Below are 12,608 nucleotides of genomic sequence, written 5' to 3'. Positions count from 1 at the left end.
TCAGATTCGGCACGAGAGGATCTCCATCTGCTCTCTAGGCGTCTCTTGTGGCGCTTCATCACCCTCAGCTCCTCGGAAAACCAAGGGGCCAGGGTGGTTCGCTGCCACCGGAGAGGCCGCAAGGGCGCTACCCGGTCCAAGGCCCCGGCCGCCGCACTGTTCCATGCAGCCACCAGGTCCTCCGTCCGGGAGCGGGTCAGGGCAACAGGAGGTGGCCCAAGCTCCGTCTGGAACCTATCTGGTTCCATCAGTCGCCTGGGGCGGAACCATCTAAGATCCTCTGGTTCCGCCTCCCCGCGATGGGGGGTGGTGTCAGGGAAGTCCAGCCGGAGAAGCGAGTGATCTGACCATGACAGGGGAGTGATCACCTGATCCCCTATTCCCAGATCACTCTTCCATCGACCAGAGATAAAAACAAGGTCCAGCATGTGTCCTCCCTCCTGTGTGGGGCCCTGAATTATTTGGGTCAGGTCCAAGGCTGTCATGGAAGCCATGAACTCCTGAGCAACCTCGGATGATTCACCCGTCGATGGCAAGTTGAAGTCCCCCATGACTAATAGTCTAGGGGTCTCAACTGCCACCTCCGCAATCACCTCGAGGAGCTCTGGCAGGGCCGCTGAAGCATAGCGAGGAGCCAAGTATGCAATCAGCAGGCCCACCTGACTCCCTGGGCCCCATCTCACACCTAGAGTCTCACATCCGGATATCTGAGGTACGATGAATTCTCTCGGTGCCAGGACTTCCCGTATAATGACCGCTACCCCACCACCCCTACCCCGGGCACGAGGCTGATGGAATACACGGTATCCTGGTGGGCACATTTCCACGAGGGGCACACCCCCCTCGTGGCCCAACCAGGTTTCCGTGATCCCTGCAAGGTCCGGCTCCCCCTCAGAAACCAGGTCATGGATGAGGGGGGCCTTATTAACAACGGACCTTGCGTTACATAACATCAGTCTCATGCCTCGGCTCTGTAAACCCTGACCACCTAGGATGCGGGGGTTGGTACAAACGACCGGGCGTAACCAACGCCCCCGGTCTCCCAACCGACTGCAGGATCTTCTTCTGTCCTCGCATCCACCCCTTCCTGCGACCGTTGGAATATAGGAACCCTCTAAAGGAACGTTATACTGACTCCCCTCCCCCGCTCCGCTCCCTTCCTCCTCAGCCCCACCTGTTCGCCTGGCTCTACTCCTATTCCTGGTCTGGCTAGACCCACCCCCCACCCTGGATCCCTTTAAAACATTTAAAAAACATTTACACAAAAACCCCCGGAGCCTCCTCTTCTTCCACCTCTCTGGATTAATACATCCGTCATCAAGGTGGGCCCTTGAAAGGGCAGAGGGCCATATTTGCGAAAGGGGGGACTCCCGCAATAAAATCAGGTCTACCCTAGAGTAAAAGTAAACCATGGTTCAGCAGGGCCTCAGATCGAATTGAGGGTGCTAGAGATATTAAAATTACTTTACAAAGATGTTAAAATAGGTGCTGAATACAGCACTGAGTCCAGGAGAAAGGGAAATGCAGAGGGATATAGGGAGCCAGGGTCTGGATACTGATGATAAAAGGCCATAAGTCCTGGGTGGGGATAATGGGTGTAGCAGACCAGTCCATCAGTCTGTAAATGGTCTATAGATGGTCAAAGGATGGTCAAAAGATGGTCAAAGGATGGGTGGGCAGTAGAAAAACAGTAGGGAGACAATAAAAGCAGATGGTCGATAGATGGTAAACCAGGGATAGTAACAGGGCTAATGGTCAATGATGAAGATAAAGGGAATAGTGGATGTTACACTAGCAAACTCTCTTAATCTTCCATGATGTGTCTTTTCTCTCATCAGTTTTGTTGTTGCACAGGCATATTAGCCAGCAACATAATGTAATTTAATATGGTGGAGATGCCCTATTATCTTTACGTTTTCTTAGTTGTGCTGTCGCAGTGAAATCTTACATTAATGCAACAGTGTCCCTGCTGATGTTATACAGGTTAAAGTATATAATTTAGATCATTATAACTATATGTAGAGAATTAAAAACACTTTTTAAATTCTATTTTCCTTTAGGCATATAGGGTGGTGATTTCTGAGCTAACATTATTTCTACTACTTAGGTGATACAGATACTGCAAAGACTTCTGATGATATCAGTCTGAGTCTTGGCCAGAGTTCTAGTCTTTGTAAAGAAGGGAGCGAAGAGCAAGGTATGAATGTCTTGTTCAACCTCTTATGCATTATATCCATGTTACTTTTTTAGTAAAACAAATAATAACTGTCTTAATTTTGTATTTGCAAAATAATAGTCATTTAACTGTAGCTTGCTGTATTAACTGATCATTTTATCTGTTATATAATCAAGTCTAAAGTTATGGTGATTACATCTGAAGTCTTTTGCTATTCTAAAGTCTTTTAATTTTTTTCTAGCAAGCCTCAGAGGGTGTTAGATGTGTCATAAGTATTTTTCTCTGTGGATTCATATGCTAGTGATATGAATCTTAATGAAAGTAGCTTGCGAAGAGTTAGAATTAAACACTTTAAAAAAAAAGACTGCTCTACAACAGACTTGATGGAGTGATTTTCACACATATCCATATGTTATATTTTGCATGCTTCCAGATCTGCAGTCAAGTGAGCTAATGAACTTAGCATAATATTCATGCAATATTAATGACTTGTTTTTGTTATCTGGATTTCATCAAAAAGTTAGCTTATTGTAATTATCAAGACTGATTACTTACAATATTTTATTCACATTATTTTATTATTTAACTATGGGGGCACAATGGCTCAGTGGTTAAAGACTCTGAGCTTGTCAGCTGGAAAGCTGACAGCCCAGCTTCGAGACCCGAGCTCCACATGACCGGGTAAGCTCCTATTGTTTTCCCAGCTCCTGCTCTTGATAAGTAAGGGATTGCATTTTCAATTTCCCCCTTACACCTATGACCCTCATCTCTGCCCTTTTGACTGCTGCCACCAAGCTGGGCACTGTGGCTCAGGACATCTTGGTTCATCACAACCCTGTGGCTGTAGGAAGGGCATAGATGGGGAAAGATAGATGGTTTGGGGGGGGACTTGCAATGTTTTTGTGGTTATCATTACAGGCAGGCCCCCAAGCACCCAAAATTTGATCATGTGACCCCAGGGATGCTTCAACAGCTGTAACCTGGATATTGGTCATCAATCTCTTCAATCAGACACTGTAACTTAGAATGGTCACTGAATTAATGGTTGTAAGCTAATAACTACCTATACATTGTAAAATACTTATTTACCTCTTGGGTCCTTGTTGTCTCGGTTATCGTTTAGGGTTTTGGTAGACTGTGATATTCTTATGCATAGGTTTTCTGAATGATGAATAACTAAGAAAACAAAAAGAAGTGTGGATTTTAATTAAATTTGTTAGAGCAGATTCTCTATTCACACAGCTGGAAAAAAATTCTAGAATATGTTTTATAAGCAGTGAGAGTAATATGCAAAATTCTTAATGTTGCTTCATTTTTTTAAACAAACAGATTTGACAGCTGATCGGAAGACTTTTCATCTGGTCTCCGTTGATTCCTTTGTATCCATTCAGCCCTCATTGTCAACTGCACAGGAGTTATCAAGAGACAGTACTGATAAAGTGTGCCTTCCTAATCAGCATATAGATCCTTCTGTGTCTAATGCATGTGATACTGAAATGGCTTCTCTTGTCCCTTTGCATTCACACTCCTACAGGAAAGATCATAGGCCACGAGGTGTGCCAAGGACTTCCAGTTCAGCTGTTGCATTTCCAGATGTATCACTAAATGACTTTCCTCTCTATCAGCAAAGGCGGGGGCTGGATACTGTCAGTGAATTAGAAGCTTGCAAGCCTCGAACAGAATCCAAAGAATCATTAGCTGAGAACTCATGTGTCTCTGGTGTATTTCAACTAGATGATATTCTAAAATGCAGCAGTCCACAACTGCTAGTCAAAAGCAGCAGGAGTAAATCTCTACAAGCAGATAAAAGTGTTGATAGCCTGAGAAGTCTGAGTACAAGAAGTAGTGGCTCAACAGAGAGTTATTGTAGTGGGACTGACCGTGACACCATCAGTACTGTCAGCAGCTATAAAAGTGAGCAGACAAGTTCTACTCATATAGAAAGCATGTTGTCAGACCATGAGGTGTCACCTAACGAAGAGAAAAAAAGCAGCAAGAAAAAAGACTCTGCTCTTGATTCTGAGGACTGTCACATTGCTACTAACAAAAGGACGAGCAAGGAAAGAACTATAGTTGAAACTAACACCAGCAGTTGCATTCAAGTAGAAGAATGCCTGAATGCATCAGAGGAGATGCACAATCAGAGGACCCTTAGTACCTCTGCTTCAGAAGAAGCAAATAAGAATCCTCATGCTAATGAACTAACAACACAAGCAGAACAGTCTCCCGGAAACCCTACTGTGAAAAGAGATGAACACAAAGAGAAATCTTCTGTGGTTGACTCAAGAACTTTTAAGGAAATGGTAGAAAAGCAGAAGGAGGGGGATGTGCGTCCTAAATCCTGTAGCTTAATCCATCGGACAGCTTCAGTTCAAAAATCCAGCAGGAGAAGGACAGGGAAAAAACGGGCGAGTAGTTTTGACACAAGTCGACACAAAGAGTATATTTCCTTCCGAGGGGTATCTGCTACCAAGCCCCACAGTGCAGGTTTTTGCCATGATGAAGACTCAAGTGATCAAAGTGATTTGAGCCGAACTTCAAGTATGCAGTCAGCCCACCAGTTCAGCAGTGATAGCTCTTCCAGCACAACCTCTCATTCATGCCAGTCTCCTGAAGGAAAATTCAATGCCCTAAAGACAAAATATATTGCCAAAGAGAGAGGCACAGACTTGGAAAATTCTTACAAAATTCACTTGGGCACTGATGCAATTGTCAAAAAGCATTCAACCCGACAGACTCATAGTACATACAGTGCCAAGAGTCGTACCAGGGTATTAAGCTTGGATAGTGGTGCAGTAGCCTGTTTGAATGATCCAAATCTAATGATGCCAGATACAATAAAACAACTAACAACTTCTAAATCTGACTTAGAGGCCAAAGAGGGAGAGGTGCTTGATGAGCTATCTCTGTTGGGAAGGGCTTCACAACTAGAATCAGTCACTCGCTCTAGAAATAGCTTACCAAACCAGCCTATGTTTACTGAAAGAGAAGATCAGGAGAAGGGAAGCATTGGTAAGTAACTGGAATACTTAGATGTAACACTGTCTATCAGTGTGGTTGTTCTCTACATAGTCTGCACTGGCTTATAAGAAATGTCAACTTCTTGCAGGTCATCTATATTATGTGTGTTTTACATTTTGAGATCATTTTATGCTGATGCTATTCTGAGCTCAATTAGCATTACATAGTAAATAGTACAACATTACTGTTGCTAATATTGGATCCCTTAACACAAACTGAGACAGGTTGAACAAATACAAACTGTTCAGAATTATTGAGGTCCGCTGGGCACATTGGAATGTTGAAAATGTGGTATTGATGCTTTCACAAAACGGATGTCTTGGCAGGCCTTCTCACAAATACCTAGTTGTCAAAACACAAACTGCTGAAGTTGTTCCCTGCTATCGAAGAATACAATCCCTACCACCTCTGGTTACCATTTATTTTCTGATCTAGTGAGCACACTTCCAAATAAATAATAATAATTAAATCTATCAGTTGTATTAATTTTCTAAGAATTGCTGTGATTATGGTAAATGACAACAATATTAGAAGCCTAAGTGCCAGTAATTACAGCCTAGTGCCAAAAACATCAATTTTAAAAAGCCAAGCAGGATAGGCAATCTGACAGGTGCCCAATGAGGTATCTGTGGGCTTATTGGTACCCAAGTATATGATGCTTTGTATTTGTCATCTAGTAAAATATTTACTTTTATCATGTTTCATCTGTAATAATGAGGTAAAGTTGAACATATTTGCATTCTACTACTTAAAGCTCTTAAATATGTGTAACATCTTTCTTTTCAAGTTTTTCTGTTGCATCTCTGTGTTATTGTCATGACTGAACAAAACACAGATTTCTTTTCTTTTGTAGTGTGGTACCATCTGTCCTTTTTGTGAGTCCCATAAGTTAGCTCTTAATATGTGTGTAGTTTCTTCAATATAACAGTTTTTATATTGCTTTCATCATGGCCAAATATTCCAGTGGAACATGGTTGCAATGTATATTTTAATCCTGAATTAGTGCAAGTATTAAACAGATAATAATTTCTTCTAAAGCATGTATGTATGTATGTATGTATGTATGTATGTATGTATGTATATGCAGTAGATTTAAGATCCATGTTTGTTTTTGAGGACAATGAAACCAACTCTTTGCCTTCTCTTTGCCCTATTGGCCAAGGCTTTTGAAGATCAAGGAGATTTTTCTTTTCCTAAAATGACTGTTTGATTCTTTAAACACATTAGGGGCTAGTTAGTTATTTGCTTGATAGGTCTGTTCAAGTTCCACTTTAGCTCACTTTTAAACATACCTGACAGTCAAGAAAGCTGAAGTCTATTAGTACAGGCAGTCCTCGGCTTACAACAGCACTGAAAAAAGTTACATGACCATTTTTCACACTGATGATCGTTGCAGCATCCCCATGGCCATGTGACTTACATTTGGATTCTTGACAACTGACTCACATTTATGACGGTTGGAGTGTCCCTGGATCACCTGATCATCTTTTGCAACCTTCTGACAAGCAAAGTCAATGGGGAAAACAGGTTCACTTAACAACCATGTTACTAATTTAACAACTGTGTTGATTCACTTAACAAATGGGGCAAGAAAAATTGTTAAAATAGGGCAAAATTCACTTAACAATTATCTCACTTAGCAACATAACCTTTGGGCTGGATTGTCATCGTAAGTTGAGGACTACCTGTAGTAGCAGCATATCACAAGCACACAAGCACCTTCCAGTTTAGAAATTCTTGCAAAATCATTATGCTTTGCATAAACCTGAGCTTTCATATAAAGTTGCCAATGATCAAACACAACTTAGAACAATAAAGTGGCAGAAAGAAAAGCATCTCCAATTGACAGTTCTGGTTTGTAAGCATTTCCTCACTAGTATCTTGTATGTTTTAAACAATAAATAGTGCCATTGAATATAACTTATACGTTATAACATAATATAATATAATATGTTCTTCTAACGGTATAACTTGACCAATTAATATAACTGTTAATAGAAATCTGAATTGAGAGGGTTTCTGATAACTTACATTGACTGGCTGTTTGAGTTTAATTAGCATAACATGGTTATTTATACTGTGTGTGTGTGTGTGTGTGTGTGTGTGTGTGTGTGACTTTTTATATATTTGAATTTTATCCCACTTTGTTTACCAAAGTAGCTGATGCTTCATCTTTAAAGTATTTGCAGTTAAATGGAAAGACAATCACTGTTTTTTCACATGAAATATTTTAATAATTCAACAAAATATAAGTATAAATTGATAATATAAGTATTATCATAATCAGTGATGAAGAAAGGCTTATTCTTCCATTTTTATTTCATCATAAAGAGATATAGCAAATAGAAATGTTAACAGTCTTTGCAATGCAGTTTGATTAGTTGTATTGCAAACTGAAATGCTTGGACTAGAAGGATATCATGATTCCCAAGCTTTTATGTTAAAAATTATTTGCCTGAAATGGTATAGGGTTTCCTGCCTAGGCAGGGTGTTGGACTAGAAGACCTCCAAGGTCCCTTCCAACTCTAGTATTGTATTGTATTGTATTATTAACATTGTTTTCTTTGTAGACAATCATATAATAATAGTGTCTTAGACTTGTTTGCTAGTCCTTAGCATCATTTTTTTTAAAGTGTACCTGTTCATTTTTAAGAAACTATAGATCAATTTTATTGCATCATGTTGGAATGAAGTGCTTTCATAACTAAGAATATGCTATTCTAGCAATAATCAGAATTGATAATGCAAAGAGGCTGAATTTAAAATAGCATTTTCTTGCATTTATAATATATTTGTTGTCTTCTAATATCTTAATTATTAAGAATACTACTCCAGTTAAGTTGTTTCTGTGTTCATCTAATCAATAAAATATCAATTTCAATTTGATCCTCCAATTTCCACTTTTTTGCTGATTGGATCCAAATGTAACAGTGCTAACAGGCCAAGTTAGCTTATGGAGAATCCTCTACTGTTTTGTATGACTTTTTCCATCATGAATCAATGAGGGTTTGTCAAGTGTACCTTGAGCTAATTATTGTTAGCAAACACACTAACCAGATCTTGGTTGCTTTAAAACTGAAATAGCTGGGAGGTAAAATCTCCGTGATCTCATGAGATTCGTGATATGCATGAACTCATCAGATTATGATACTCATGATTAGCAACTGGCACAGTATTAAGTTTATTCCAGCTTCCCTTGATATAAATTCTCCGAAAGAAAGGTTTTCTCATCCAGTGTTGACATCATTCACTAGCATAATAGATGACTAATAGGTTCATTATTTATGGTTAACCATACTAAATTTTCTTATGAATAGAGTGCAGTCAAACAATTCTACTTTCAGAAGTGAAGAAAGTTATAATGCTCACTTTGGCAATTATTAACAGTTATAGTATCCTCAATGATGAGGTTTCATAATAAACTTGTAACTTGCAAGGGTTCCAGAACTGGTCTGGAGATATAAGTAAGATCCAATGCATAGTTTAGAATTTTGTGGTGTGGTTCTTATGACTTCAGTTGGACATACAGTAATTCATTGTAATACAAACAGTGATATTTATACGATAGGAAGAATTGCCTCCCCCCACCCTCACGTATCTTTACTATAAAGAAATATATGTTCACTGGGAATATGGTAACAGAGTCAAATGACCTTTTTTCTGTCATTCCAAGAGAAGTATCAATCATCTTAAATTCAGAATAATTTTCCTTTTGGGTAAATATTGTAATTTATCTTCTGTCTGTAAAGAACTGATGCCTTATGCGCACAGTAGTCGTTATATTGGCTTATTTTATATAAACATCTGTCATTCATATCTGCCAAAAGCAAACTTTAGGAATTAATTGCTGCCATTTAAATTTAGGTCAAAATGTAAGATACAAGAGTTACTTTATGTTCTTCTGTAACTTGCTGGAGCTGAGTTAGAAATGTAAAACATTGTAGGAGGTGGAATATGAGAAGTATATGCAGCGGTATTTTCAGAAGAAAAGAGATTCAGATTTTATTTCCCCATAGTACTTAGCATAGAAATATAATTTTCCTGTGCACTGCTTGGAGAGTCCAAGCAACGGGTTAAATCAGTCTGGTTGCCCTAGGACTAAGGAATCTTTTTCGTTGGCCACGCCTCCTGGTGTTGCTTGGCCCCAGAATTTTTCCTCAGTCGCCCGTTCAGGACTTGTTTTTTGAACTCCAGCTTAATTTATCCTAGGCTTGGACTCTCCTACTACGTATTCCCCTTTTTCTTTTTCCTTGTCCTTATTTGTGCTTTATTTTACCCCTTACTTAGTGTAGATTTGAATTTTTTTTCACCATCGTTGATTTTCTCCTTAAGATTCGGAGGTAGGCGTGGTGGTGGTGGGTGCTCTGCTTGTCGCGCCGCCTTTGGACTGCAGCGGAGAGCTGCCGAATCAGCTTTAAAGCGCGGCAGGGTGGCAAGGTGGCAAGGTGGCTGGCGGCGGTTTGCTTTGTTGTTGAGTTTTTCCGGTTTTCTTGCCTCTGGGAAGGCACAGCCTGCCGTGGAGAGGTGCGTGGCTGCTTTAAAATGCGTGGCCGCCATCTTATCTTCCTCCACCCTTGCACCGGAGCAGTGGCCATTTTGGAAAGGCTTAATTTCGCGCCTTTTTCAATCAGATTTCCTGCTCAGCCACACTTCAGCAGATAGCCGCAGGGTGGTTAGCTGGCCCTGTTTTGGGTCTCCGGCTGGGTCACTGCCATCCACAATGTCTTCCCAAGCAGCGCTGGTGTCTTGGCCACCTGATGGTCATACACCAGCACAGGGAGGGCTTCTCAATTATCTCCACTGTCTCTCCCTGCCTTATCTGCCTGGTCTTGTAGCCTCGGTTGCTTTTCCACCTTCTCACCTCTGCTGAGTGGCTGGATTTTCATTGGACACATTTGCAGAGCCCCAGCTTTCTCTTCTGGCATTTTTTTCACGAACTGTTCCTGATTCCACGATACCTGCTGGTCATCAGATCCAGTGTCAGCCACCAGAGTCTCCATCCCCACCTGATCCCCACCTGCCTTGGCCTTCTTGTCTGAAGATCGTGCCACCAGGCCATGGAGCAACCTGGCCCATCTGACTCCCTTGACGGTCGACCAGGTCCCTCACAGGCCCCTAGCAAGGGAACTTCCACAGGCAGGGGCAAGGAAGGGCAGGGTAGCCAGTCAGGATAGTCATCCCTATAAAACACCTTCCGCGGCGGTGGCTAGGGATGCAGAGAGGCAGCAGCGGGCTCTCGATAAGCAGTTTGAGAAGGCCCAGCACCAGGCAGCGAGGGAGGCCCCTCAGCCCACTCCTTGAGTTGAGCCGATCCTTCTACCACCCCCAAGGGGGGATCACCTGTCTGTGATTGAGGTGGAATCCCAGGATCTATCCCTGGATAGGTCTCTGGCAGACCCGGTTTCTCCTACCCCTTTGTATGTTTCTGACTCAGGGCCCACTCTTGTGGGGCCCAACCCTGGGGGGCTTACTGGTTCTACCCTCGCCCAACAAGGTCCTCCTTCTTCCAGGGACACTATTGGGCCGGACACTGGTTTAGCTCAGGAACCCAAGTTATCCGTCCACATGCAGGCGGTTGTCGCCCACACCATCTCTCAAGGCATAGCCGAGGGGATGCAGAGACGAGACCAAGTGCCCGTTGTTCCCAGTACTTCTTAGACCAGGCAGGAGACTCCCCCTACTGCCAGGCGGGTCTGTCACCCTCTAGCCTCTATGTACAACGTCACTTCGACACCTCACCTTAAACCCTCACGCAATAACACGCAATAACATCTGCGACACGCATATCAGAGCTGGCGACTCTATCGGTCCAGGAGGACCTTTGTGTCATCCATCCAGACAGGGTCGTACTGCGTCTGGACCCTGCCTTCATCCCAAAGATCAACATCTGGTTCCATAGGGCGCAAGAAGTCATCCTACCTAACTTCTGCCCGCCCCCAACCACCCAAGGGAATGTGTTTGACAAAAGTTGGACGTCAGACAGGCCCTGCGGATATACATCAAGCGTTCTGCAGACTTCCGCAGATCAGAGGCCCTCTTTGTGTCATTCCAGCCAGGCTCCTTGGGTAAGAAGGTGACATCTACGGTCGGCAGGTGGCTGAGAGCATGCATTGCAGCTGCATATGAACATCAGGAGAGTACCTTGACACATTACCGCTCATTCCACAAGGAGCGCTGCCACACCTGGGCCACCCAGGTTACCATTGATGACATCTGCAGAGCGGCTACCTGGTCTTCGCCATCGCCCTTTGTCAAGAACTATAAATTGGATATGTATGCTTCGGCCGAAGCCTCGTTCGGCAGGCAGGTTCTCCAGGCGGTTGTTTCCATGACCGAATCCTGGGACTGACCTTCTGCCCGCCCTAGTGACATATAACTTGGGTATGTCCCATTGCTTGGATTCTCCAAGCAGTGCACAGGAAAATGACCATTGGCTTACCTGAAGGGTCCTTTTCTGTGCACTGCGGGAGAGTCCAACCCACCCTGGCTTCTCTGTCCAGGGATTCGTGACCGTCGTGTCAACTTGGACTTTCCTTTACTTCTTCATCACGCTTCCAGACTTCATGGGTTCCAGACCTTCTCAAAATTCTGGGGCCAAGCAACACCAGGAGGCGTGGTCAAGGAAAAAAATTCCTCATTCCTAGGGCAACCAGACTGATTTAACCCATTGCTTGGACTCTCCCGCAGTGCACAGAAAAGGACCCTTCAGGTAAGCCAATGGTCAATCTCCTATTATTCTGTCAGCCTCAGCAATATTTTTTTCAGAGTAATAACTACTTTGGGTTTATTTAGTTACATTGTTTCCAATACTTGCTCCACTTGTAATGGAAAGTCCATATTCTTCATTGTTTTCCAAATTGTAAATGTTCTTGGTTCTATTTGCAATATAGATGCCAACTTGTTGGTATATTTAAATTCAAGGGCTGGAAAAAATGTCAAAATGAGTGTAGTAATGGATTGAAAAAGAGAAGCAAATGTAAGGTATATAAGAAACAATATGATAGCACTATTTTAAAATAATGTAACATTATATGAAATTTATTCTTTCCTTGGCTGTGAAAAAATATGATTTTCTGAATACAATGCCAGTTTAGTTTATGTTCAACATTGGAAAAAATAAAACCAACTAATGTTTCGTTTTAAATAGGTTTTTTTCTTTGTACCTTGTATGCTAACTTGTGCAGTACATAATGAGAAGATGTTTTGCCAGTAATGTTTTTTGAAATCTTGGAGTTCAACTTTTAAAATCTACAATTTTCTCTTTTACCTCTTTATATCTGCCCACCCCCATGGATTTTGTAAAACAACAGATTCACATTAATATCAGATTACTATTTCCTTTGAAAAAAATATTAAGACTTTGTTGAAATAATTCAACAAAGGGCCTTCATGAATAATTTACCTAAATCTG

General features: G+C 42.0%; 1 protein-coding gene across 4 annotated transcripts in view; it reads left to right on the top strand.

The window, feature by feature from the left end:
* PCNX1 (pecanex 1) overlaps nt 1-12,608 on the top strand; it is a 109,270-nt gene that overhangs the window by 18,929 nt on the left and 77,733 nt on the right. For all 4 annotated transcript variants that reach the window (XM_081934971.1, XM_081934970.1, XM_081934969.1 and 1 more), the window contains exons 5-6: nt 2,108-2,197; nt 3,506-5,188. In XM_081934971.1, coding sequence (XP_081791097.1) covers nt 2,108-2,197; nt 3,506-5,188 — 1,773 coding nt within the window. The remainder of the gene's footprint in view (nt 1-2,107; nt 2,198-3,505; nt 5,189-12,608) is intronic.

This window comes from Natrix helvetica, assembly GCF_964273705.1.
Source record: "Natrix helvetica genome assembly, chromosome: 1".
NCBI classification, from domain to species: domain Eukaryota; kingdom Metazoa; phylum Chordata; class Lepidosauria; order Squamata; family Natricidae; genus Natrix; species Natrix helvetica.
This window is presented reverse-complemented; position numbering and strand designations above follow the sequence as displayed.